This window comes from Plasmodium chabaudi, assembly GCF_900002335.3.
Source record: "Plasmodium chabaudi chabaudi strain AS genome assembly, chromosome: 14".
NCBI lineage: Eukaryota > Apicomplexa > Aconoidasida > Haemosporida > Plasmodiidae > Plasmodium > Plasmodium chabaudi.
Genome location: NC_030114.2, coordinates 2273159 through 2301003, shown reverse-complemented (window position 1 = coordinate 2301003; position 27845 = coordinate 2273159). Strand labels below are relative to the sequence as shown.

Sequence of the window (27845 nt, the reverse complement as noted above, 5' to 3'; positions counted from 1 at the left end):
ATTTCATCACTTTAAAGCTGAAGAAATATTTGAATGAGGAAAAAATGGGATGAACAAAAATTTATATCTTTTCTTTTGCAATTTATTCAAAAATATGTATTATTTATTTTATTTTTTTTTCATTTTCTTTATCCCTATTAAATAATTCAAATTGTATTAACTTTATATTTAATCTTTAATTGTTTTGCATAAAAAATAACAAACAAAAAAGTAAAGCTCCGTATACTGAAGCTAAATACATACAATATGTATGCCATACAAAATTGAAAAATTATGAATAAAACAAAATAACATTTTAATTAATTCAAATTAAAGCAAAGAAAAATATAAATTAAAAAATTGAATAAATATAAAAATAATCAAACCATTTCAAATAGGGTTTGTTTTATTATAATTATATTAAATATTGTTTATGCATATTTGATCTGTAGGTAAATATTAAAAAAAAATATCTTTATTCCCACCATTACTTTTTACAACATACAAATATGATCTAAAATATTATACTTGCCCTAATAATTGTCTTTATATGTATAGTCATTTCAATTCATGCATGTAATGGTGAGATATACACGTCTTATCCTCTATACTCATTATGAATGTAACATTTGTTTGGTCGACATTCTGGTCATTGTAAAGTTATATAAAACATAATTTATATTCATTGTGTATACTATAGACTACACATTTGTGTGCAAGCTTATGATAAATACGTGGTTTGCAAAATATAAATGGGAAAGCTCTTTATTTATCTCTTTAACTATTTTTTTCTAAAAATTGATTGCACCCATATTCTTTTCATTTCTAAATTTCTTTTTCGATTTTTAACAATTCTAGTAATATATTTATTTTGAACTTCTTCAAACATATCATTATGACAAAACAAGTTACGAAGTTCTTCTGTCGTGAAAAAATAAACAAATGTTTTATCCCCACGAACATAAAAATTATCAGAAATTTTTTTTTCTTTCTTATTAGCAAACCGAACTTGTGTTAAATCATATAATCCATAATCTCTTAATAAAACATAACCACCACTTTTTAAATATTTATATGAATTTAAAATTACATTTTTCATTTTTTCTGGTGAAACAGAAGATAAAACATATATAAGTAAAACAACATCAACAAGTCCCAATTCATCCAAATCCGTTGAGACTTCGCTATCTGATGTTATATCTACTACTGATGTTTTTATTAAGTTACCCAATTTTGTATACTCTTTTAAATCGTATGTGCATGAATTATTTTCCTCTTCTGGTTGGTCTTCATTTTCCATATCGCAATCATTTTCTGTCGAAACATTATTGCCTTCACCTTTATCAACATTTTCAGCATTTGGCATGTCTCTAAGAGATAATAAATGATTTATATTTTGTCCATTCATTTGGTCATTTTTTAACGCCTCATTTATATGAACAATTTTTTCCCACTTTTCATTCAAGAGGTTTATCGCATTTTTAGAAAAGTCTATTCCAATAAAATCACAATTATTATATTCTAGCAAAAGTGGAATTAATGTATTTCCTACTCCACATCCCATTTCTAAAATTGTTTTTCTTTTTTCTTTTTCACAATTCTTAGAATCATTTTGTAACTCCCCATCTTTAAAAATATGATCAAACTCAACTTTAATCCATTTTCTATCTTTAAAAAAATTTGTTTTATAATGATTATAAAATTTATCCCAATTTTTTTTTCCTTCTTGTAATAATTTTTCTTTCTGAAATTCGTGTATAGCTCTTTTATTATTTTCTATAATTTTTTTTTCTCTTTGTATTGCTTCTTCAGAGAGAGTAAAGTTTACGACAATGTCAGAATCGAAGAAAGGCCTCATATTACATAAGACGACAAAGTGAAAAAATAAAAAAATAAATATATTTATATGACAAATTCATGTGAAAATTATGAAAATTTATATAATATTCTGCATTGTTCAGGTATTTCTACAAAAATTTGGCTACATATAGCTATTATATCTTTTTATGCATATATTTTTTTTCTCTCATAATATTAGCTAACCATTTTAAAAAATAAAATATTTTATTAAATTTATTAACGGCAATAATATTTGTGGCGCAATTGTCACGCCAAATATAACCATAAAATATGATTAAATAATAATAAAAAAATATAATTAATAACAACCAAATTATGCTCCTAAGGGGGCGCGTTAAAAATAAAAACAACAGTAGCAATAGGAAAATAATCAGAATAATAAATAAAGCGAATAAAGCGAATAAAACGAATAAAAATGTAAGACGGGTGTCAATAATTAAACGATTTAAATTTTTCCTTTCATTTCACTACAAAAATAAATAAATATAATATTGTATATGCAAAAATTAATATACTTATTTTCTACCCTATTTATATGAATACAGTTTTACATAAACAATATTGTTATGTAGGTCAAAATTTTCAGTCTTTCTTTCCAAAATTAGGATAACGTTTTTTTTTATACTATGGGAAATTCTTAATATTTTAATCAAATCCCTTAAAATATCATTTTCTTTTATGAAATAAACAATATATATTGAATGTGTATATTTTTTATCTGTTAAATATAATACATATTCAGCTCCATATAAATCTCCATTCTTAACTATATACCCATTTTCTTCAAAATACTGTTTACATTTCAAAAGAAATTCTTTATGGCTATTTTCGTCGGAAATGTTTTTTGTAATGCCATCATTTACCTCGCTTTCTTCGGTATTTTCCTTTTTTTTTTCTCTTCTATTCAAAAGGTTATACTGTTGGAAGTTCAACAAATCTACGTTTATTTCTTTGTTAAGGTCCAGCTCGTTATACTTACATTTATCACAATTTTGATCAATCACCTCAATAATATTTTTGTCGATATTTTGTTCGCTAAAAAGGAGTTCATAATTTTCATTTTTAAATTCGTATATAACCTTCATTATTATTATACAAATAATAAATACCTTAAATATATGACTATGCAATATGAGCATATGTTTTATACATTTTTACAATTTATCAAATAATTTTATTTTCATCACTTTTGTGATGTATTATAAATGGGTTTGCCATTTCAGGCTTCTGTTTCTTTTTTAAAAAATTTGTGTAATAGGAAAATAAGAAAAAAAAATAAAACAAAACAAAGCAAAGCAGTATGGCTAACTAGCCAAATAATATAAATAGTGATTTCGTAAAAATGGTAATTCAAAAAAAATTGTCACAAAAAAAAGATAAAGTAAAAATAGAAAGGTGCAATTTTCTTTGCAATTTCTTAAACTAAAAGATATGTGAATAAAAAAAACACAATTATGGAAAAACAAAATTATAAAAATTGGGTTCCCCCTACTAACGCAACCGTGGTGCAACAAATCGATAGGGAACTCCACCTTTCTTAGAATAAATTTTATAACCATCAATATCTTTGTATGTATTTACAAATGAGTTTTCAATTTTTCTGATTTTTTCAAGTACATTTTTTTTTGCATTTAATAAGGATTTAAATTTTTTTTCAAATTCTTGTCCTTTTCTTTTTAATTTATTATTTTCCGTTTTTAAATCATATTTTTCATCATTATCATTATAAAATTCATGAGTATTATTAAATACATATCTTAATGGAATATTCATTTGATAATTATTTATTTTTTTATTGATTCGTTTTAAAAAAGTATAATTATAATTTTCTTCTGTTTTTAATTTATTTCGTATGTTTTTTAATTTTACATTTTCAGGTATAGCTATCTCTTCCTTAACTAAAACATTTTCTTTTTCATTAACTCTTGAATGAACCATTCCCGTATTAAATTCATCGGGATTTTTATTCATTATTTTTTCCTTTAACACATTTTCTATTTTTTGTTTTTTTTTATAAATCTCCCTTCTTTTTGAATAATCTACTTTCTTTTCCAACTCCCCTAAGTGTAGTCTATTCTTTGCTTGTCCTCTTTCACGGTAGTTCCTTTTAGGGATAATATTCTTTAGGCTCGACATTTTTTCCAAACTTCAAATTGCAACTATATCTATTGTTTTAACATATGTTCATATAATAATTGGTATACAATATCCTTCGTTAGTTTTGAATAAGGAAAGGCACCAGTCCTTTTCAAATAACTTTCCTTTTGCTAGTTTGTATGTATATTTTCTCAAACTATTCTCAAACTATTCACAAAATATTTCACAAAATATTTTTATTTATTCATAAAGCTGTTCTTCAAATATTAGTAAACATGTCAACTTCCCTTAGTTTTGCTCTATACATATTTATTTGTAATATTTTTTTTTTTTTTTTTTTTTTTTTTTATTTTAAATAAGAATGGTCATAATTTTTTCCCTTTTTTAGTAAAAAATAATACCCTATTTAAGTTTGAAAAAATTAATAAAAAAAATAAAAAATACATTTGCAATGTTTAATTATTTTATATATTTTTTAAAAGCCTATAGTGAATATTGTACGCCGTTTTTTATTGTCCCGAAGAAAATTATATAAAAAATAATATGCATATATAGGAAAAAAAAATGCAACATTTTCCCCTCTAATTATTTAATTAGTAAACATAAAAAAAGTAAAATTTTTTAAATTATAGAGAACAAAATATAATTATGAAATATGCATGATGAATAATTAACTTATTCATTTGGAACACCCTATTTAAATTTTATTTAACTTTAATATTGCATAGTTATATATGTATAGTATGCCTATACAACTGCAATACAGCAAACATGTTTATGAAACTTTATGGTTGACGAAAAAGGTGGCAAATACATGCTTAGCATAAAAAATGTACATAATAATGCAGCTTAATAATGCAGCTTAATATGGGTTTTAAAAAAGTTTCGACCTTTATATAAATCAAGCAATTAACTCTTTTCCACTTCCTCTAACAAAATCGGGATCAATATATACTGCTTGAGATTCAATACCATTTAAATTTATTCCTCTTTGATATTTTAAATAACCTTTATACCCCCATTTACTTCCCCATGTATTTCTAATTATCCAATATTTGATTAGTTCATTATTTTCATTAGTATGTTCACCCCATCCCACTATAGCAACAGCATGATTTGTTTGTTGCCATCCATTAAATCCTTTATTTGGTACATCACATATTTTATTTTCATCACTAATATTTGTAAATATATAATTTTTATCATTCAATTCGTATACCTTTAATAATAATGGAGTTGCATAAACTGCAACTACTATAGGACCATTATTTATTATCTCAGTCATCATATCAAATTCATTTGAGCATTCATAGCATCCACTTATATAATTATAATCAGATGCATAATATATTTTATTATTTTTATTTTTAGAAAATGCTTCTACACCAGATGAAACACTATCTATAGGTCCATACCTCCTATCTGTACATATTCCATTTTCATATATTTCTTTTCCAACAAGAAATGGAAAACCTCCATCACATGCCTGATTATATTTTGACAAATTTATAATACATTCATGAGATAATTTATTCATCTTAATATTTTTTTTATACCTTTTTGATAATAATATTTCAAATCGTTTTTCTAACATATATACACTAGATATTAAATAACAACTTCCACACTCTTTTTGATCTTCTACTACTTCGTCAAAACTATTGTTATTATATGGATCTCCCCAACTAAATTCTTTTGGTAAAACCAAATCGATTTCCATTTTTTTAGATCCTCTTTTTCTGCATCCATATATTTGGTCTTCCTTCCCCGGATGCTTGTCAACTGTTTAAGAAATGGGAAGAAAAACGAATGAAAAACGAATGGAAAAAAAAATTGAAAAAAATAGACACGATGAATGACTAACTGTAACTTATCTTTGTCGAGCTAAACAATTCTGGATGGTTCATTCGGATTTTACTATAATTATCTCTTTGCATGAGCACAAAAAAGTTTGTCCCACTACCTGCATGGTCGCTAAAAGAGAAAAGCACGGTTAAGACATAACATATAAATTGCTTCTATCCAATATGGCATGCATAGACATGATGAAACTTTAATTTTTATGAACCGATTTTGTATAATATCCATTTTTATTACTCATTTTTAACAGATTTATTATCTTGTTTGTCATATTTTTTCACATTATTTATAACAAAGGAAGAGATAGGGATCTTCGCAATTTTTTCAGCATAAAAACAACCCCATTGATATATTTTTTCTTCATAGTTTTTTTTCTTTCTCTCATATAATATCCATCCTAATCTTATTTTAGTCGGATCTGTTTTGTAGCACTCTGTATTTATTTTGTTAATATCTGCCGATATCATAAAAAAAGATGTCAGCATGTAGGGGAGTGCACAAAATATTTCACATTAATAAAAAAGCGGAAAAATGTTTATTTCTTACTTTCCACGGCACTTGGACATTCTTCACTAACTTTTTTGTCGTACTTAAAAAAGGCTATAGAGTAATAAAAATGAAAGTAAGCAACGATGATTGTAGACTTAGCACATATACTTTCTACTGTGCAAATTTGCATAAGCATGTGCCAGCAGGTATAGCCACATATTTAAATAGGAAAACTATTTTTCCTGCAATTTTGAAGTGAAACTTATTGGAGCATACCAAAGTATCTCTTCCCTCTCAATCGAATTTCAAATCCCTCATCATAAACCATTGTCCTTAAAAAAGTAAAATAAAATAATGAAACAGGTCGACAAAAGCAGACACATGCTGATGTAATAAACTAGTTTCCTTTTTATCTGACTTACCAACTTCCTACAACCGAATTGTTGTGACCTACATCTCTGACAGCAAGATAAGTCCAGGTACCACGAGAACTGTCATCATTAAAAAGCTTAATTCTTTCAAGAGTTAAATCAATTTTAAAGTTTTTTAATTCGCCATAATTTTTTTGCAAATATTTTTCATAATCATTTAGTTCTATAATAGGTACAAAAAATAAATAAAAATTTATAGACACATATAGACAAGAGAAGGTTTGAAAATTTTCTTTTATTTTTTTATTAACCAGGTCTTAAGTTTTCCACATTCGTATTGGGAATACTACCCCCACAATTCTCAGAAGTTTCACTAACGTGCTCTGATTCTTTTATTTCCCATACCCCTGCAACATCACTCTTAAAAGTAAATGCATAAACATGTGTATAGTTCATTATGACAATTTAATAATAATTAGGCATAACTATTTTTTAATTATTAATATGTAGAACTATTTTTTATTTCATAAGACGTAAGATTGGAATACCATGAGGGCATGAATGGGTAGATCCCCTTTTGCAAGACCAATCAAAAATACATTGAGTAAAAAAAATAAAACATATTTCATATTATATTGAACAACCAAAAATAGAAGAATAGAGAATTAGAAAATTGTAATAAGTTTACGAAAATAAAATTGATACCACTGTTTAGGCATAATACATTTTATATACTACGAAATATCGACACAATAATCGGATATAAACAAATATATATTTTATATATATGTGTGTGCAATTTTTTTTTTTTTTTTGAATTAAATAAGTGAAAAAAAATGTAAGTTACATTTTAATAACTTAGACATTTTAATTTATAAATATACAATATATTTTTTTCTTTTTAATTTATTTTAATTATATATAAAATATTGTACATACCATACTATGTTCATTATTACACTTAAATAATTTTTACAAAAATTCAAATTTATGCCAACTTTATATATATCCCTTTTTAAGTTCTATTTATAGGGGAAATATAATATGCCTTAAAATGGTGGAACAAATTTTAAACCATCATTTATTGCAATCAGTTGTACATACACATATAAACTAATTTTCATTTATATTTTATTTCATAATAGGTACAAATTATATATATTAAAAATAAAGAATATTTTTCCATTTCCATGCTTGAGTAGGAATATTATGAAAAAACGTCTTCTATGTTGGCTTATTATTTTCCCAATTTTTAGTCTATGCTTAAAAATAAAACCAAAAATAAAACCAAAAATAAAATTTTTATTTTATGTACCCTCATTATGCAAACAAGATGGAGACAACCATAAAATCAAACGAATGCCATTTCACCACCCTTTTAATAAGAGCATAAGTAATACTAATTTGTATGCAGCCAATTGTGTAAATATAAAAAAAAACAAAATAAATAACCTTCACCTTTTAATAACGTCACCTGAAGCCGCTAAAATATATAGACTTGTAGTTATACTACTAATATGTTATTTAAAAAGAATAAAACAAACTGGTGACACTACAAAATGTGTATGCATAAAAAACGAAGATAAAGACGTTATAAATAAAATAAATAAACTTTTAAACATCCCAATAATTTCAATCGGATTATCAACTAATTATGTACTTAATAATGAGTTGAAAAAAAATGAATTTTATAATATATATAAAAATATGTCTTTAGAAAATAAAAAAAAATATCATATGAATAGTTACGAATTTAACAAAATTAATAAAAACTTGAAAAATTTTAATATTGTTTTTACTCCAAGTATATCAAATGCAGACACCCTAAAACGAGAACTATCCTTACGCTATTTTCAAAAACAAAAAAATAATTCTATTGATGCTGTGTGGATTGCGTCAGCTATTAGTAGGGCAAATTTTGAAGACCCTGAAATGTGGGGCGCAGAAAAGGAGGAAGAGAAAGACAGCAATTACGGCAATAAAGCAAACCACGCTAACGTTACAAGAATAAACTGCTATGATACTAAAGCGATAAATTATAGCAAAAAAAAAATAAACGAAAATTCTATAATCTGCCTAATGAGCAATAGTGCTGTCCTTTCATTTTATCAAAACTTTGGAAATAAATTTAATTATGTTATATGTATGGGCAAAAGTTGTTATACCCTTTTGAAAAAATTAAATTTTATAAATGTATATTATCCAGCGAATTCGAAATTGGAGTTGCTACTAAACATGTTAGTCAAATTACATCGTAAAATAACAAAAAAAAATAATGAAAAAAATGAAATAATAACAAATAGAAAATTGGAAGCAAATTTGGTAAACACTACAAATAATAACTATAAACATGAAAATCAAATCGATATACAAAAGTTCAAATGTATGAACAAACAAATCAAGGTTGTTCTTACTAGGGAAAAACATAAAAATTATCAAATAAAAAATTTCCTCCATAAAAAAAATATACCCACCCAAATTATACCATGCATAAAAACGGAATATAAACACGAAGGAATTACACACCTTTGCAACGCCTTCCTTTCGCATATTCAAGAGGCCCCATAAAAGTGGTAGAGCAGTAAGGCAATATAATAAAGCGTACCTAGCCACACCAATTTTCAAACCCTTTTAAACCCTATGTAAGACATGAAATTTGTCGGAAATTTTTATAAACATATCCATCACTATGTCACTTGTGCCATTTTTATAAACCCATTTTTAATTATAATTTTGCTTTGTCATTGTCAAACAAATTAGTACATCATCTACCCCCTCTTGTTAACTTTTTTTGATACTTGAATGATCCCTAAAATATGATTTCCAATATTAACGGTGCAGGCTTATTTTGCCATTTTTTGACACACGCGTAGGTAGAAAAATAGCACAATCTCTGATTAAGTTCATGCAAAATATATTACAATTTTTAGAAAGACTTCGTTTCATTTGATTGATATCTTTTGAAACTCATCGAGGAGTTCGGAAAATTTATCATTTTTATCTGATGCTATAAAATTTTTGTTTTTCGGATTGTCAGAAATAATATCATTAGTATCGTAAGAATATTTTATTTCATTTTTATTATTTGAAATATCAAAATGGAAAAAACCTGTTGAATCATTCTTTATATCATCAAAATAGGACATATTATTAAATCCATTGTTATTATAATTTGAATTACTTTTATCAAAATAATCTGAAATATTATTTAACGAAGAATAATCACTACTAAATAAAGAGTCTTTTAATACCGTTTCATTAATAAAATTTTGATTTTGTTTATGAACAGTATTATTATTTTTTTTGTCTGCTACAAAAGATGTATCAAAAAAAGGAATACTCATATTATTTTTATGTAAATGTGATGAGTTTACATTATATCCCATTTCAAATAAATCAATATTTTTTTCATCAATGAAACTACCAGAATTAAATGCAAAATTAAAATTCTCATAATTCATTTCCCCTTCACTATTAATGGTTGTACTTTCTCCATTCTTACTATCATCATTCGGATTCGTATTTATTGTATCATTTAAATCGAATAAATTCATTTCATTATCAACATTTTTTATACTCTCTAAGTTTTTAATAAGTGGTTCTTCCTTTTCTACATTTGAATTATCATTTATATTTGTAAGTGACACTATAGAGTCTTCCTTTGGAATACTTTCGATGCTTAACAATTTTGCACTTTCCTTTTCATTTTTGTTACTATCTAAATTTGAATTATCAGCACTTGTAGTAGAATCATTTGTCTTATCCTCAACCTTTTCTTCCTCTTTTTTGGTATCGGATTCAATTTTATTAGTGTTATCATTTTTATTTTCTGACAGAATCAAATCAGATGTTTTTTTTTTAAACATAACGGGAGTAAAATATTTCAAAAAACCACCACTAGCACTACCAACAGGTGTAATACCATTTTTTGAATTTTTATTTAAATTTTGTTTATATCTATGCGATTTAATTTTAATGTTTATTGTTTTATCACTTGAAACTTCAATAAGTTCATCATTTTTATTATTAGCATTAAGTTCATTTATTTTTTCAAAAATTTTATTAACCAATTTTTTAATATCTGAAGGTATATGCATAAACCATGATTTTAAATCCCCATAATTTTCTAAAATTAATAAAAGTGTCGATGACGAAATTCGGACTTGTGGATTCTTATCCAATGTCATTAATAATATTGATATAATTCTTTTTGAATATTTTGCAACATATGGAATAACAAAACTTCCATTTAAAATCGACAAAAAACTATTATTATTACTGGGATTTATATCTGCATTTTCATCATTGCTTCTACTAATTTTTGGTGATATACTACCTTGAAATGGATGAACACCAAATAATAATAAATATAATACACATCCAACCATCCATATATCTACTTTTGTAGATATTTCTCCATTTGAATATAAGTCTATCAATTCTGGGGGTCTATAATATATTGTTGTATCACGCTCTATCTCATATTTTAATAAATTTAATTCATTTTTTTTTAAATCATTAGGAAAAAATGGATTTGTTACTGCATGTGAACAGAAATCACATATTTTATATACATTGTTTTTATCACATAAAATATTTTCTAATTTGATATCTCTATGTATTATTGGTATTTCTTGTGTGTGTAAAAAATTTAAACCACTTATTATATCTTTTAATATTTTTATAATATGAAATTCTTTTATTTTATCTTTATTCTTTTCATATATGTTTAGCAAATTACCTTTTTCACAATATTCCATTAACATAATAACTATTTTATAATTATTTTCATCTATTATAGTTGATCCAAAATATTGTACTATATTTTTATGAGGTGGTAAGCTTTTTAATATATTTATTTCTTTTTTTGCCATTTCTAATTTTTCTTTATTTTGACATATTGTTTTTTTTATTGTATATGTTTTGTTTGTATTTAAATCATTTGCTAAATACACAAATGAATATGCACCCTCCGATATTAGCTTATCTTCCTTTATTGTCTTTCCATTGATATTATATATTTTCCCTCCTATAAGGGTTGTACAAATACTCTTTAATTTTAACATTTTTTTCTATATATTTGAAAAACGCTTTTTATTTTTATTTTTTTAAATCATTCCTTTATTTCAGAGAATATATCTACTATAAACTGGCCAACGCAAATTTAATAAAATATATGTATACTACCATACGAAGGTACATACAATTTATTCTTTAAACCATGCAAATTATTATAAATGCAAAAAAGAATTTTTTAATATTAAACTGCTTCGGCAAGTTTAATAATGCATGATATATCAATGTGCAGAATAAATTAGTATAGAATAAAAATATACAAAAATATCAAAAAAAAATTATATGCACAAATATATTAATATATGCAATTATCGTATTCAGACAAATAGACACTAAATATTCTCTTCAATACTACAATGCTAATATTATCATCACAAATTTTTTCTAATCTGTTAAAAAAAAATACACACATACATGTACAATAAATAAATAAAACATAAACAACGGGGGAATACAAATTTTTTATATCAGTATGCATATAACCCATATATTGGGATATTTTAAAAGCAGAAGACATGCAAATGAATTTTATTTTTTTTTAAAACAGTTGCTTAAAACATGTATATACATATAATAGTATGCATAAACATTTATATCGTTATATTGAAACATAGATATTAAAATTAGTTTTCATGTGAATGTATAAATATTAGACGAACATATTTACATGTGCATACTCATATATATAAGTCAAATATTTTTCTTTAACAAAAATATATAAAAAAATATAATGACATATCCATTATGCATACATTATAGAGTATATATAATATGCACTTTTATGAACATACTACTTTTTGTGTACGTACATTTACAAATATATATTATATGTATAATAATTTATTTATACATATTTAAATTTTCGTTTATTTTCTTAATTTATTAGTTTATTAGTTCATTAGCTTATTAATTTATTAATTTTACATGAACGGCAATAATTTAAAAGAACATTAAAATTATAAAAAACACACACACATTGCACTCTACATATTTCTTACAATATGAAATCAAACATGTATTTTAAAGCGATAAAATCAAAAATGTACTTAAAGCGATAAATCAAAAATGTACTTAAAGCGATAAAATCAAACAAATGAGATAAGGCATAAGAATTAAACAAACACATTAAATATGATTGTACTAATTTGTGCATATATTTTTAAATAATAACATACATGCATTATTTGAACATGTAAATACATATTTAAAAAATAGAATGAAAGCTACAAATTTATATTTTCTTCATTTTTATTAACTTTATTATAAAAATATAATTACGGTAAAAAAAAAAAGAAAAAAATGAAAGCAACATAAATAAAGCATATATTCTTAATACATTTTGTGTGCGAAGTGTATTGTAATATTTTACAATTTTTTAAATATCTTAATATGCATAATATATATTATACATACACATTTTATATTTTTTTGTTATGCATGTTATTTCATATTAGCATGCTGACTATATACTGTTAATATATGCATTCATTATATAAATATTGTACCATGCAATTTTTATTTGTTTTATACATTTCCATAACATATGTGAACTTGGTTATTGTTTAAGGGAAAATTTTAAAGGTAGAAGGAAAATATAAAAACAAATTTATTCCTTTTTTGAACCATTTAATATATGCATTATATATGCTTGCCTTTGCTTTCTCAATAAATTGCTACATAATTAAAAAAGACTTAAACATATGCAACTTTGAATAGGATTATATACACTTTTTGGGAATTTCTTTAAATCATATTCAATAATTTATGATGAATTAACTTCAAAAAATATAAATAACCAAGCAAATATATTTGTCCATATTGGAAAAAAGTTCATTTTTTGCCTCATAATGCCACTATGCAGTTAATGCATATTATGCACATGTCTACATATGCTTACTCCTTTAATACATACACAATTATTTTCAATCACAACAAAAGGTCTTAAAGCAATTACCTTATTTATATTATAAATATATGTATCCCTTTTATTACCAATATGAACATTTAAGGTTAAAAATATGTTCAAATTTATGTTTTTCAAACCAAATTTCATATAACACTGTATTTTATGTATCAATATATTAATGCTTATTTTATTGTATTTTTTAATCCTCATTTTATTTTTATTTGTTTAGCTACAAAAATTATTATAGTGTCTTATTTTTTATGACCGGTCATAATTTTTCATGCAATATTGGCTAAATTGTGCATGTTTTAAAATTTATTTATGAACATGTAAGGAAAATTATTTTGTCAATATATTAAAGAAAAATAAATGTTAAAAACAGTGATACAACACAATGGTATCAATAATACAATAAGCAAATACCTTTATCCAATAACTTATGGCGTCACAATTTCATACTCTTACAATAGTACCGCAAAAAAAAATAATAAATAAAAACATATGGTTTGAAAATATAAAATGATATTTCCTTAAATGTAGATAAATAATTATCATCAATTTTATTTAAAACATATCATATATTTCATGCTTAAATATATGTTATATGATTTATAAGAATCTGTGTCATGGGCTTACATATATTTTTACACTTATACACCCGAATGAAAATACCATCACCCTTCAGAGTTTATTTTAAACAATTTAAATACATTTTTCTTGATTATTTTATTTTTCAAATGTAATAATAATCGAGTAGTAGTAGTGTAAATATTCATTTTAAAAAAAATAAAATTCTACAAAACCAAATGCTATACATGTATGCATGTATAATTTTGAGGCGAACAATTACAAATATTTCAACAATTTTTTGTATATAAATACATTCCGTCAAAATAAGCTATTATTTTATTTTATATTTTTCGATATCCTCTATTTTATGTCCTATAACATTATCTATTCGATTTACACTTATAATAACATCGCTTTTCATCCATAAAGCCTTACTTTTATCAATAAATAGGTATATAAATAAATATATGTGTTCCATTCACTGATACAACAATCCTATAATCCCCGATATATTTTTCTCGTATTTAATATTGTACAAAATTCACATTTTTGCATATATTATTTTTTTTTTATTTTACAAAAATATTTTATATAAAGGCTTCTATATATTCTAAAGAATTATTTCTATTAATATTTTTAATTTTTTTTAACATTTTTCACGATTCCACTCCCAAAATTATTTTCGTTTAAAATATTACAAAAGCATATTTATGTTATTATCGTTTATATAGTATCAAAATTTTGAAACAGTCATACGATACTATAAATAATATATGTGATAAGTACATACCTCATATGGCATATAATTTATAAAGCATATTAAAAATGGAAAACCAAGAAAATCTTGAAAAAATTCATTTAACAGACGATGGAGGAGTAATTAAAACAATATTAAGAAAGGGAGATGAAGGCGAAGAAAATATACCAAAAAAAGGAAATGAAGTTACAGTACATTATGTAGGAAAATTAGAAAGTGATGGTTCAATTTTTGATTCATCACGTCAAAGAGATGTTCCATTTAAATTTCATTTAGGAAATGGTGAAGTTATTAAAGGATGGGATATATGTGTAGCTTCCATGAAAAAAAATGAAAAATGCTCAGTCCGTTTGGATAGTAAATATGGATATGGAAAAGAAGGATGTGGAGAAACTATTCCAGGCAACAGTGTTTTAATTTTTGAAATTGAACTATTAAGTTTTAAAGAAGCTAAAAAAAATATTTATGATTATACAGATGAGGAAAAAATACAAGCAGCATTTGAATTAAAAGATGAAGGAAATGAATTTTTTAAAAAAAATGAAATCAATGAAGCCATTGCAAAATATAAAGAAGCTCTTGACTATTTCATGCACACAGATGAATGGGAAGATGAATTATTAGAAAAAAAACAAAATATTCAAATTATATGTAATTTAAATTTATCTACTTGTTATAACAAAAATAAAGATTACCCAAATGCTATTGAACATGCATCAAAAGTTCTCAAATTGGACAAAAATAATGTCAAAGGTTTATACAAATTAGGTGTTGCAAATATGAATTTTGGATTTCTAGAAGAAGCCAAATTAAATTTATATAAAGCTGCATCATTAAATCCTAAAAACTTAGATATTAGAAATAGTTATGAGCTATGTATAGCCAAATTAAAAGAAGCAAGAAAGAAAGACCAAATTACTTTCGGTGGAATGTTTGATAAAGGTAGCTTATATGAAGAAAAAAAAACAAACCCCATTTGACTTTTTTAAAGTATTCATTCAATGATAATAAAAAATGATTATTTTACAACCTTTTCAAACCTAGAAAACAAAAAATATAATGTTTTATATAAGCAAATTGTTCTAAGAGTCTATCACAATTTTGAAACTAGCCAAAGTAAACTAGCTAAAATAAACTAGCTAAAACAAAACTAGCTAAAATAAAAAAAGTTGAAATAAAAAAACGGTGAAAAAAAAATTGCTAATTAAAATTTATTTGATTATATAAGGGATACAATGCGCATGCATATCACGCCCTATGAATGAATGTGATTTCTCAATCTTGTAATTTTTGTCGTTATTCATTTTTGTGTAAATATTTATTTATAATTTTTTATGATTATTTACTTGATCAAAATTTGAGAAATGTATATATGCATATGTGAGAATACTTGAAATATATGGCTGTTTTATAGTATCCTTCCCCTAATAATTGAATATGTTTCCAAACTTTTAATATAACTTAGGTCCAAGCTATATATGTTCCAAATAATGGCGGACCCACAAAAAAATATAACAAATTAATGAATAAAAGAAAATTCCATTTCTTAGAATATTTTAATAAATATGCATAGTGCAAATAGAAAACGGGACAGCCTAAAATTAATCGCAGTATAATCTGCAAAAAGGTGAAAAAAGAAAACATAAATAGGGGATATCATGCAAGTATTTAAAATAAGCATAGATATTTTCTTATATACGTATTGACCATGGCAACTATGAAACTATTATTAAGTGACACATCGCTAACCTCGTTGTGAGCAAATAAGAATATGTATGTTGTCAAAAAAAACAAATGGGTTATGGCCATAAAAAACGGGTTATATAAAACCAATATTTTGAGAGGGTAAAATTTATTGTTTTTAAAAAATTGAATTATACTATGATATGATATAAAATATATAGGTGCTGAATACAATATCTTAAAATCTGGGTCGAATATAAATTTTAAAAATTTTACATTCCAATATTTTTTCTGTATATAACTATAAGAAAAAGGTATAACTTTTTCACACCATGGTCTGTTTATTTTTTGTATATTATTATAACTTCCTATATTCAAATAGGAGATAGGATTTTTTAAAAAATTTATTAAAAAAAAATAAAATTTTTTATTTTGATCTACCCACAAATCATCATGCTTTACACAATATAAATGATATGAATAAAACTGAAAAATTAAAAGTGGGAATATTACAATTAATGCTTCACATAATGCTTTTAACCAAAATAATAAAAAGCATATAATTCTTCTTTGTGTGCAAAAATAAGAAAATATTTTATTTCCCCCACACACAAGTTCTTTATTATTATGGGACTCTTCTACACTCACTATCCATGACTTAACACAATGTCTAACAAATTTACAGGAATATAAATTATAAAAAAAAAGGGGTATTAAAAATAATATGCCATTGGATCTAAAACAAGAAGCTATAAAAAAAAACATCACTGCTAATATTTCAAAAATAAAATTGAACTTATAATTATTTAATGATAATTTTAAAAAATTAAACCCCCATATTGAAAAGCAACTAAAAATGCTTTCATTATAAAAAGAGATTGTGTGTATATTCCCAACACTAAAAATGTATAATAAAGACAAAAAAAAACTAAATCGTTTACACTCTTCCCAGCTATCTACATGGCACAAATAATAGCAATTGTCTTTACTTAGTGTGTTACGTAATGTGCTATCTAATGAATCATCATCCGACTCTTTCCCCTCCCTTTTTGTATTACCATCTTGCTCTCCCTCCTTTCTTTCCCCATGCTGAAAATAAATTAGTGGGAACAAATAAATGCCAATAGTAGCAATAGAAAAAAAAAATAAATTTGCAACTATAGCTAAAAAAACATAAGTTGAACAAGAGTTTGTAATATCTGTAAATATTCGTTTTAATAATTTTTGTATAATTCTTAATAATATGGGTAATGCTGGAAAGAAAGCATGATTATGTTCATATTTATATTCTGTTTCATTAAGTGACAATTTTAAAAAATATTCTCCATCCCAATATGAAAAATATTTAATATATTTCCATAAACTTCCTTCATTTTCATAACATAATAAATCCAAATTAAACTTATAATTATTTATAAGACTACTATATATTATTGTATATACTATACAAAATATTCTTACTATTATTCCTATGACTGTAATTAATAATATATCTTTTATTATACTTCTTTCATTTTTCGAATTTTCTTCTTTTATTCTCAAACTGTTTATTGTCTGTTCATGCATTTCGTTCCAAAGGCAAGTATAAAAACCTGGTATCAAATTATTGTACCCATGTACATGCAGCAATATCAGCCCACCCAATGAAACACCAAAAAAGTATAAATAAGTATAAACAAAAATATATATATAAAGCTACAACTTTATAATATTCCTACGATTATAATTCTATTTTATTTCCAATACTTAATAATTTATATAATACCATCATAAATCCATAAGTAAAATACATATCATATTTTTTTCATTTTTTTCATCCTTAAATCAAGTTATCACTTTATATTTACTAAATCCTCTATAAATATTTTATTTTGCATTCACAATGTCTTTTAAATCGTCTGAAATAAAGCCATTAATAAAGTTTTATGCTTGCATATATAAAATGCAATACCCATATAAATAGTATATACCAATGCACATGTATATTATTATATGCATATGTGACGGCCCATTTCTTTGCTATTGCTATAATAAAAGGTGATTGAAAATATCGTAGTGAAAATTATTAAACTTGAATATAATTGTTTATTATAAAATAATCCAGCTTTCAAAATTTTGTAAAAATCAATGGTTTGCAAAGTTGGGTAAGTGGAAAATTGCAAAAAAAAAAAAAAAATAAAAACAATAAGTAAGCAAAAAAAACATGAACGGAATGAACAACGAAAATGCAAAGGTAAAGAAACTGAAGCAATCCATTTGAAGTTTTATAAAATGGAAAAAAATGATATTGAAGAAAAGAATGAAATAAGCCTTCTTGATATTAAGAGAAAAGCTCAGAACGAGCAAGAGGCACAAAATGATAATTCAAAACAAAAAAAGTTTAAAATATTAAATTATACATCAAAAGATAGTTCAATTAATAAACATGAAACAGAATTTATTGTATATTTCTGTTTTTTATGTGGAAACAATTGCTTAATAAGTGAAATCAATATAAATAAATTGCCTACAAGAAACGTTGACAATTCTATAATATATCCAATACTCAAATTTGTTAATAAAAAGTTTCATAAAACACAAAATAAAAAAATAGCTATTAAAAGAGAAAATGGAATAGAACTACAATATCGAATAGTATGTAGCGAATGTGAAGCTCCCATAGGATATACGACAACCTTAAATAATGATGATCCATATCTTTATTATTATGATTATTCTTTAGTAACAGACCCAATGAAAAGCAAACTTTTTTTAGACCTATAACTTGAGCCCATCACATCTTTTTCCTTTTTTTTTAACTCCATTTTAAGTACTACCCTACTAATATGTTAAGCATAATACATAATTTTTATTTATACTAAAAAAAAGTTAATTATGGTATGTTGCCATAATTCTATTATTGCCCCTGAAAATGGTTCGTTTCACTACGACACCTTTTGTGTTACATATATGTTCGCAATAAGCCATTTCCATTTTTTTCGTTTTTCCAATTTTTCTTCATTCTATATCCTATCCTCAAACTTACATTTAAACTGTTGGAAAATATTCATAGTATATTTCCATTATCAAATAAGGGAAGTATGTCATACTTACTAGCCTTATTTTGTTTTAAAATATATGGTTTATGCACAATTTTATTATCTAAATTTTTATTTATAACATTATTACGGTTTATATTATTTGATTGACGATTGTCTTGATATTTTTTCTCCGTCGTCGAAGTTATTAAATTACTTACATTTGGTTCTTCATTTATATTCATAACAAAAAATCCAAGTCTTTCAATGGATCCTCGAATTTCTTGTGTGTTGTTCTTCTTTGACCTCGTATTTGGCATTATCACCTAAAAATAAAGCAAAAAGAAAGGGAAGCATGTAAATAAGTCGTCCGCCTATTTAGCATTGGATTCTGCACAGACGTAGTATGGCAAACCGCTAAGACAATGGCGGTTTCACTTTTTCAGCTTTTTCAGCTTTTTCAGCTTTTTCAGCTTTTTTTGTGCAGTACCATTTTTCCCATCGACCAAGTGGTTACGGCTCCGTTAATTTTAAGAATATCACCAACTCGAAAGAAATATTTCATTGTTTTTAAATTGCTTGGCTTTTTATTTGTATGCTGATTATATTGCATTTGGTCCGCTACTGTGTTCGCATTTTCAAACGTATCAAATTCTTTATTACCATATAATTCTACTGAATCTTCAATATTATCATTTAATATGTCAATATTATTTTTTACTAGTTCTTCTTGTATAAAATTTTGAGGAATACATAAAATAACCGATCCACTGTTGTCTGCTACATGGTAATGATATTTGATTACATTATTTATATGATCAGGTGGGTCATCTATATATCTTAAAATTAAACATTGTAAAGTAATATTATTTAAAAATGGTTTTAAGTCTTTAATCAAGTAAAAATTATTATCTCCTACTTTATCTTCCATTTTTCACATTTTACTTTCCTTCATTTTGTATACAAATTTATGCTTATTAAATGTTTAAATGTAGAATAATAATTATTTTCTTTTTTTCCCTTTTTTATAATTTATATTGTTGAAAAAAAAAATAATTTTTACCAAACATAATTTCAACTCACCACCTCAATATTTAAAATATCCCCGTTTGTGACTAACTTATTAATACATTAGAAAATAAAAATAAAACAATATTTAAAAAATTAAGCAAATAAAATATGCAAAATAATAATTCGAAAACAAAATTAACTAAACTAAATTAAAATAGTATATGCATACTTTTATAATATAGTTACAATTTTTATATATGGATAGGTAGGAGTGTATTATTATTTTTTTTATTATTCCCCCCTGTTTTACAAATATACGAGACAGAACTGTTAAGTTGTAAAAAATTGAATCTTAAAAATGGAAAACATATTAAACATTTTTAATATGTAGATATTTGAAATTTATTATTTATATTTTGTTTGTTTGTTTTTCAAAATATCACCACCATATTTCCTATGTAAATATGTAAAATTATACGACAGTTGAACTATACACATTTATACTTTGGCAGTAGCTAAAATTTTAAGAATGTTTGAACTTAATAATTGATGGATATCGTTTTCTTTTATTTTTTTAAATCGCACATTTCTTAATATGAGATATGTTTATAATATATTTTATATTTCACAAAAATAAGCACATAAATTTTTTAAACATATTTATACAAAAAAAGTAAAACTCTCTTGTTTGTAAATTATATACACACTGACTGTATAAAATGCACACATAAATATGGGTATGCGAAAAAAATAAAAAATTTTTTTAAAATGTAAAGAATTTTCCATGGGTGTAAAATGACTCATATATGCTACTCCATTTTAAATAAGCCTTGTTCTACATTTTGTTTTGATATGTTTATTTTTTTTTTTTTCGAAATTTAATTTATAATTTTTTGTCTAATATCAATTGTGATAAATTAAGGGACCATATGTTAAAATTTTTATGCTCGTAAAGTTACAACATAAGACAGAAAAATGTGCAACCATCATGCAATAATATAAATAAATATGCATATTTATATATACATAATTATTTGTTTACATATATACTTAATTAACAAACACAATATTATATGCAGGCACAACCTGAAATATTTTACATGCCATTATCGATTAAAATAAATTTTATAATTTAACATAATTAATATTTGGCTATTTATGTTAATACACTTTTTAAACATTTATAAGCATATTTTAAAAAGTTGTATAAAAGACATATTTAGTTTATTTAATTCTTTTTGGGTCTTAAATATATTTAATAAATAAATCATATAAAAATAAAAAAAATATTATTATTTCACAAAACTTGTTCATAATATTTCTCATAAAGCATTTACACAACTCTTTTTATTTTAAAGTTAAATTAGTTTATTATTTTTTATATCCATTTTTAAAAAAGCTGAGCTTTTCTCCTGCATTTTTTCTTTAAATAAATATTAACAAAATGAGAGAAAACAACATCCTTAAACTAATTAATGAATAATTTTTTTAATTTATTTAATTCTGTACATTTTGCAAGTAGCATAATATTGTCTACATATATGCTAATGTAAATATAGAGATGCTATCTGTCATACATACACATATACACACGCTTAAGCATGTGCTTGACTTTTCTGCAACTCAATAAAATATTCTTTAAAGATAATCATAATGAATCGTCTTAAAATTTTTAAATATTTTTCAGACAAATATAAGCAAAAAACTAATTCGACTTCAAACGGATCAAATGAAATACTTATACAAAGAAAAAATCTTAAAAGCTATTTTAATTTCATAATTTCAAAAGCCATAAAAAAAAATAAAAAAAATAATATCGAACTTTCTAAAGGCTATAATAAAATAAACTCTCACGAAACTACAAAAGACCCCCTATTTCAATCTGAAAAGGGATTGAAGAAATGTAACAGCATAAGGAATTTTACAGTTAATAAAGATGGTAACAAAATTAGTAACAATATAAATGCTGTTAAAACAGTAAATAAGCTAAACAAACGAACTAGTGAAAATTTTAAAGAAACGCAAAAAGGTAGAAAGCATTTCAGTTTTATTAAAAATAATAGTCATGTTGAGCGAACCAAGTTACTAAAAATTGATAATGAGGATCATAAAAAAAAAGAAATCATTAAAACCCAATTTTTAAAACGAAAAAATAATAAAAACATGGATCTCGTTATGCCAACTCAAAAATATAACAATCATACAAACAATAGAACTAGCGAAAAAAATGTGATACACTCACCAAATAAAGAAATAAATACTTTTAAAAATAAATTTAATAAAATTTTATTAAAAAATGTTAACAAAAAACATACCTGTAAAATGCAAATTAAAAAAGACAATCCAATAAATCTTAATAAAGATATATTTAGTGACAATATGCTATATACTAAACCAATTTCCAACAAAGATAAAAACATACATTTCAAAAAGCGTAACAAAATTGATGAAAAAAAACAGGTTTTAAATAATATACATTCTAAAACGTTCGCACCTAAACAACAAAATATAACACATATAGATCCACAAGACGAATTGCTTGTGCAATACAGGTTAATCATATGTCTACCTAACTTTTCAATATGTTTTTCTTCTAATATATGTATATATGCTTATCTAATGATAACGAAAATTGAATGAAATGGCTTTACAAATGTTCTTGTCTACTTTTATAAAATTTCATTATTATTTTTTTTTTTTTCAAACAGAAATGATTTCATTCAGAATCTCAAAAATGATATGTGCGACAAAGACAGTTTAAAAAATTATAACTTAAATATGAATAATAATAAAAATATTTTTCAATCTTTAAATTTGGATAATCTATATATTCATGATATGCATGAAAAATCAAAAAAAAAAAGATCGAGGAAATTTATTCCATTATCAGATAAAAAAAAAAGAAGGGTAAAACCAGAATGCTTTAATTTTTTAAAAGTTATTGGAAAAGGTTCATATGGAAAAGTATTATTAGTTAAACATGTACAAAGTAATAAATTGTATGCTATGAAAATATTAAGAAAAGAAAATATAATTTCAAAAAATCAATTAGAGCATACAAAAGTTGAAAAAAATATATTAAAATCTGTTTCTCATCCATTTATAGTTAAAATGTATTATGCTTTTCAAACCTCAAAAAAATTATATTTTATATTAGAATATTGTCCGGGTGGTGAATTATTTTTTCATTTATCAAAATTAAACAAATTTACAGAAGAAATAGCTAGATTTTATATTTCAGAAATTATTATAACTTTACAATATTTACATAAATTAAGTATTATATATAGAGATTTAAAACCTGAAAATGTTCTATTGGATAAATATGGTCATATTAGATTAACTGATTTTGGATTATCAAAGAAATGCATTAGTGATAATAATTCAGCAAAATCATTATGTGGAACTCCGGAATATTTGTCCCCTGAAATTATACAACAAACGGGACATGGAAAATCTGCAGATTGGTGGAGCTTGGGTATAATGCTATATGAAATGGTAACTGGGGAATTACCATTTAGCGGAGAATCTAGAGATGTCTTATTTGAAAATATTAAATATAAAAAAATAAAAATTCCTAATAAATTATCACCAGAAGTTGGTGATCTATTAAAAAAATTATTACAAAAAAATCCACGAAAAAGGTTAGGATCGGGTATAACGGATGCAGAAGAAATAAAAAAACATCCTTTCTTTAAAAACATTAATTGGGATGATGTTTGCTCTAAAAAAATATCACCTCCATTTAAACCTGTTTTAATTAACACAATAGATTTAAGAAATTTTGATGACGAATTTTTGTGTATGCCTCTTAGGCGCTCTGACAAGTTTGACTCACACTCTTTTAATTTTAATTCCCATAACACACTATTTAGGGATTTTAGCTACAACTTTAACGACACTTAATGGGAAAATAGCTAGAAATAAAAAAAATTATATGAAATGGCTAGAAATAAAAAATTCATGTGCAAAATAGCTAGAAATAAAAAAATCATATGCAAAATAGCTAGTAGCTAGCCATATATTCTGTCTAAAACTATAAAACAAAAAACATAATTTTTTTTTTTGTAAATAATATGAATATTCATGCGTTTTAACATTTATTTATTTTTTCATTCTTTTTTGTCACATTTTTACATGTGAGTATTCTTTTTATTAATTAATTATGTGCCAATTTTTTATTTCACTTCATATTTTGGATATATGCATATGTCCACACATTTCTAGCTTTGGTTAAAAGCCCATAAAGTTAATATGATTATTTATTTTATTTAAAATTTTTAATTAACTTACACATTTTTAATGTTTGAACTATGCTTCATTTATTTTTTTACACTATCCTTGTTCATGATAAAAAATACAACTTTAAATGTTCTTTTCAATCTTACCTCTTTAGCTTTTATCTTATTTATATTTTTTAAATCATTCACAATAATTAAATTGTATATGGTCTCCTTTATATGTTTTTACCGAGCACAACTATGAATATTCGTGTGTGTTGTAGTTAGGTATTTTTACAAAACAGCTGTAAAATATGTAATATATAGATCGGGAAAAAATAAAACGGTTTTCAAATACACGGTATTATAATATTTAAAAAAAATGTTTCTATCGATTTTAAATTATATAAATATATTGTTTTATTTCAAACATATAAATTGAAAGTCTAAATTATTAAAAAAAAATTGAAAAAGAAAAAGCAACTAACACATATGCTATGGTGTTTTCAAAAAATAAAGTAACAAAAATAAAAAAAATAACTTATTTATATAGTATTAGTGAAAAAAATATAAGTATTAAATAAATTAATAAAAAACAAGTATATGAATGGCTAAATATAATAATTTAATGAGATAAAAATTAATAATATTTTCCAATAAGTTCAATGACCTCATCCACGTTATTATTTTTTATTGACGCACTGCATATTTCCTGTAAAACGTAAAATATGATAAAATATTAATTGATAAATAGTTACATCATTATGCATGTAAAGAAGTGTAATAAGCATTCTCATGTATTATCCAATCGGCTTATATATTATAGCATATGCTTTTGTGGCATTTCTTATAATCTTATATTATCCTATTATATGCTTGTCTTACCACGTGGATTGGAGCCCTTTCAAATCTAAAGAATTCTGAATTGACGCCAAGGAAACATTCCGTTTCGTCATTCATATCATCCTCAAGGGAGTTGTATTTAGACATCTTCAAAATTTCTCTAAAAAATAAAAAGTTAATGCATAAAAAAATGAGTAGCCAAAATCGGATAAAACTAGTAACTAGCTAATTTACTATTTTTTTAATGTTTTACATTTCTCTTTCTAAATCCTCTTTAATGACTTTCTTTGGACGGGAATTACATAAATCCGTTTTGTTGCAAAAAATGATGATAGGAATTTGTCTTTTGACAATTTCCTTATTCATAAATAATTCCAACATATTTCTGCGACAAAAAAAAAATAAATTACAATGAAGTATCATTTTTGTGCAATCATTTCACACTGCTTTAACAAAAATTGTGTGCATTTTTATATCGCTACAATATGTATACATATTAATATATTATTACTCTGCGACATATTTGAGAGATTGCCTATCTGAACTGTCAAGGATATAAACAATTACATTTGTAACGTTTAGATATTTTTTAATACCAAAGGCTAACTTTGGATGACCAGGAAAATCAACAAATTGTATAAACTTGGATTTTTTAATATTTTTTAAAAATACAAAAGCAACATTTTCTTTCATTGATGGTACAGTCCTACACATTTTATCAGTTTTTAATTTAAAAAGGAAAGTGGTTTTACCACTTTCACATGGTCCTAATAATAATACAACTTTATTTGTTTTGGATTTTTTACAAAATATAGCAAATAAAATAAAAATTATATAAAAAATAAATAGTAATGCTAATAATATACTCGTTACAAATAATACATTGTGAAATTCGTCCAAATTTATTCCATATTTTTTGTTATAATCTTTTATTTTTCCAATAACTTCATTTAAAATTTTAACTGCGTTTTCCATTTTATGTCTATTAATAAAAATCTATATGTTTGGATTTTGGATTATGATACGGAAGGCTAGTTATACCTTTAGTAATTTTGTTAGTACTAACTTTATAATTATATAAAGCCAATTTTTCCGTTCTTAAACGATTTTATATTTTTATACATGTTACATTTAAATTGTTATTACCTTTTCCATATCATCAATGTAATTTTTTTTTTTTCAATACGTTTGTTAAAAGTTATATCTTCGTATTTTGTACTTGTGTATATGTGTATTCCCTATCGATATATTCTCTTAACAACTTTCTGCTTTTGTTTTTTCCTTGTTCTTGTTCTTTATTTTTTTTATATTTTTGAACTGCTCATTAAATTAAATATATTATACTATCCACATCCAGCTGATCACATAGTGCTTATATGGATATATACAATTATTTTTACAAAAAAATAAACAATAAAATATAAAAATTAATACATATAATAGCTATAATATTACTTTGCCAATGAAATAATACCAGTAGTACCAATATTATTAAATTTACGCAATGTATATAAAAAATATGCCTTTAAAAAATCATACAAAAAATAAAATAAAAAGAAACGAATAAAATAAAACAAAATGATAGTTCATTATCATACAATTTTCCATACTCATTTAAATTGTATATTTATTTTTTTTTATTTTTTACATATTGTTCCTTGAAAATATAGTTACAGACTATCCAAAATGGCTTATTAAAATAATTAAATAAAACACACTAAAATAAATAAAAAATGATATAAAGAAAAGTCAGTATATTTCAAGTTTCAAGAAAAAAGCATACTACAAAATTGTTTATATACACATATTTTACACGTGTAAAGTTTATATATAATAAAATTAAAAATAATAAACTATCCATATAATATTTTATTTCCCAATTTCTCAATAACCATATGCTTAAACCCAACTATTTTTATTTTATTTTTTCACACCCATTTCTTATGAGATATAATAATAAATAAACAAAATGAAAGAAAGACGATTATAATTTTTAGTCTTTAAAATGTATATTTATTTATATATACCAAAATAGTGGTAATAACTTAAAAAAAGAAATTTGTTCTTAAAAAAATTATTTTTGTTTATTATCATTACACCATTTTT

At 23.9% G+C, this 27845-nt stretch overlaps 12 protein-coding genes across 12 annotated transcripts; 4 read left to right on the top strand and 8 right to left on the bottom strand.

Moving 5' to 3' along the window:
• Window positions 1-760: 760 nt before the first annotated feature.
• Window positions 761-1837, bottom strand: PCHAS_1463300 (methyltransferase, putative; the record flags this gene model as incomplete). Its single annotated transcript, XM_737101.2, has 1 exon — window positions 761-1837. One exon carries the CDS (start codon window positions 1835-1837, stop codon window positions 761-763), a length of 1077 nt encoding a protein of 358 aa, XP_742194.2.
• Window positions 1838-2366: 529 nt separating this feature from the next.
• Window positions 2367-2978, bottom strand: PCHAS_1463200 (tRNA-splicing endonuclease, putative; the record flags this gene model as incomplete). Its single annotated transcript, XM_737102.2, has 1 exon — window positions 2367-2978. One exon carries the CDS (start codon window positions 2976-2978, stop codon window positions 2367-2369), a length of 612 nt encoding a protein of 203 aa, XP_742195.2.
• Window positions 2979-3330: 352 nt separating this feature from the next.
• On the bottom strand, window positions 3331-3975 carry PCHAS_1463100 (U3 small nucleolar RNA-associated protein 11, putative; the record flags this gene model as incomplete). The annotated part of the gene is made up of 1 exon (XM_736495.1): window positions 3331-3975. The coding sequence occupies one exon, from the start codon at window positions 3973-3975 to the stop codon at window positions 3331-3333; it is 645 nt and encodes a 214-aa protein (XP_741588.1).
• An 862-nt stretch (window positions 3976-4837) lies between these two features.
• On the bottom strand, window positions 4838-7285 carry PCHAS_1463000 (dipeptidyl aminopeptidase 2, putative; the record flags this gene model as incomplete). Its single annotated transcript, XM_016799849.1, has 8 exons — window positions 4838-5718; window positions 5801-5910; window positions 6034-6250; window positions 6343-6396; window positions 6562-6617; window positions 6708-6879; window positions 6968-7076; window positions 7205-7285. The coding sequence occupies 8 exons, from the start codon at window positions 7283-7285 to the stop codon at window positions 4838-4840; spliced, it is 1680 nt and encodes a 559-aa protein (XP_016655089.1).
• Window positions 7286-7865: 580 nt separating this feature from the next.
• On the top strand, window positions 7866-9224 carry PCHAS_1462900 (conserved Plasmodium protein, unknown function; the record flags this gene model as incomplete). Its single annotated transcript, XM_016799848.1, has 1 exon — window positions 7866-9224. The coding sequence occupies one exon, from the start codon at window positions 7866-7868 to the stop codon at window positions 9222-9224; it is 1359 nt and encodes a 452-aa protein (XP_016655088.1).
• A 374-nt stretch (window positions 9225-9598) lies between these two features.
• Window positions 9599-11722, bottom strand: PCHAS_1462800 (serine/threonine protein kinase, putative; the record flags this gene model as incomplete). The annotated part of the gene is made up of 1 exon (XM_016799847.1): window positions 9599-11722. One exon carries the CDS (start codon window positions 11720-11722, stop codon window positions 9599-9601), a length of 2124 nt encoding a protein of 707 aa, XP_016655087.1.
• A 3311-nt stretch (window positions 11723-15033) lies between these two features.
• PCHAS_1462700 (FK506-binding protein, putative) lies at window positions 15034-15945 on the top strand (the record flags this gene model as incomplete). The annotated part of the gene is made up of 1 exon (XM_731766.2): window positions 15034-15945. The coding sequence occupies one exon, from the start codon at window positions 15034-15036 to the stop codon at window positions 15943-15945; it is 912 nt and encodes a 303-aa protein (XP_736859.2).
• Window positions 15946-16426: 481 nt separating this feature from the next.
• On the bottom strand, window positions 16427-18214 carry PCHAS_1462600 (GPI mannosyltransferase 2, putative; the record flags this gene model as incomplete). Its single annotated transcript, XM_016799846.1, has 2 exons — window positions 16427-16582; window positions 16715-18214. 2 exons carry the CDS (start codon window positions 18212-18214, stop codon window positions 16427-16429), a joined length of 1656 nt encoding a protein of 551 aa, XP_016655086.1.
• A 705-nt stretch (window positions 18215-18919) lies between these two features.
• On the top strand, window positions 18920-19411 carry PCHAS_1462500 (conserved protein, unknown function; the record flags this gene model as incomplete). The annotated part of the gene is made up of 1 exon (XM_739315.1): window positions 18920-19411. The coding sequence occupies one exon, from the start codon at window positions 18920-18922 to the stop codon at window positions 19409-19411; it is 492 nt and encodes a 163-aa protein (XP_744408.1).
• A 283-nt stretch (window positions 19412-19694) lies between these two features.
• On the bottom strand, window positions 19695-20596 carry PCHAS_1462400 (conserved protein, unknown function; the record flags this gene model as incomplete). The annotated part of the gene is made up of 2 exons (XM_739316.2): window positions 19695-19991; window positions 20156-20596. 2 exons carry the CDS (start codon window positions 20594-20596, stop codon window positions 19695-19697), a joined length of 738 nt encoding a protein of 245 aa, XP_744409.2.
• A 1733-nt stretch (window positions 20597-22329) lies between these two features.
• Window positions 22330-24582, top strand: PCHAS_1462300 (rac-beta serine/threonine protein kinase, putative; the record flags this gene model as incomplete). Its single annotated transcript, XM_739650.1, has 2 exons — window positions 22330-23228; window positions 23385-24582. 2 exons carry the CDS (start codon window positions 22330-22332, stop codon window positions 24580-24582), a joined length of 2097 nt encoding a protein of 698 aa, XP_744743.1.
• A 954-nt stretch (window positions 24583-25536) lies between these two features.
• On the bottom strand, window positions 25537-26714 carry PCHAS_1462200 (signal recognition particle receptor subunit beta, putative; the record flags this gene model as incomplete). The annotated part of the gene is made up of 4 exons (XM_739651.1): window positions 25537-25608; window positions 25782-25899; window positions 25993-26124; window positions 26251-26714. 4 exons carry the CDS (start codon window positions 26712-26714, stop codon window positions 25537-25539), a joined length of 786 nt encoding a protein of 261 aa, XP_744744.1.
• Between the last annotated feature and the right edge of the window lie 1131 nt (window positions 26715-27845).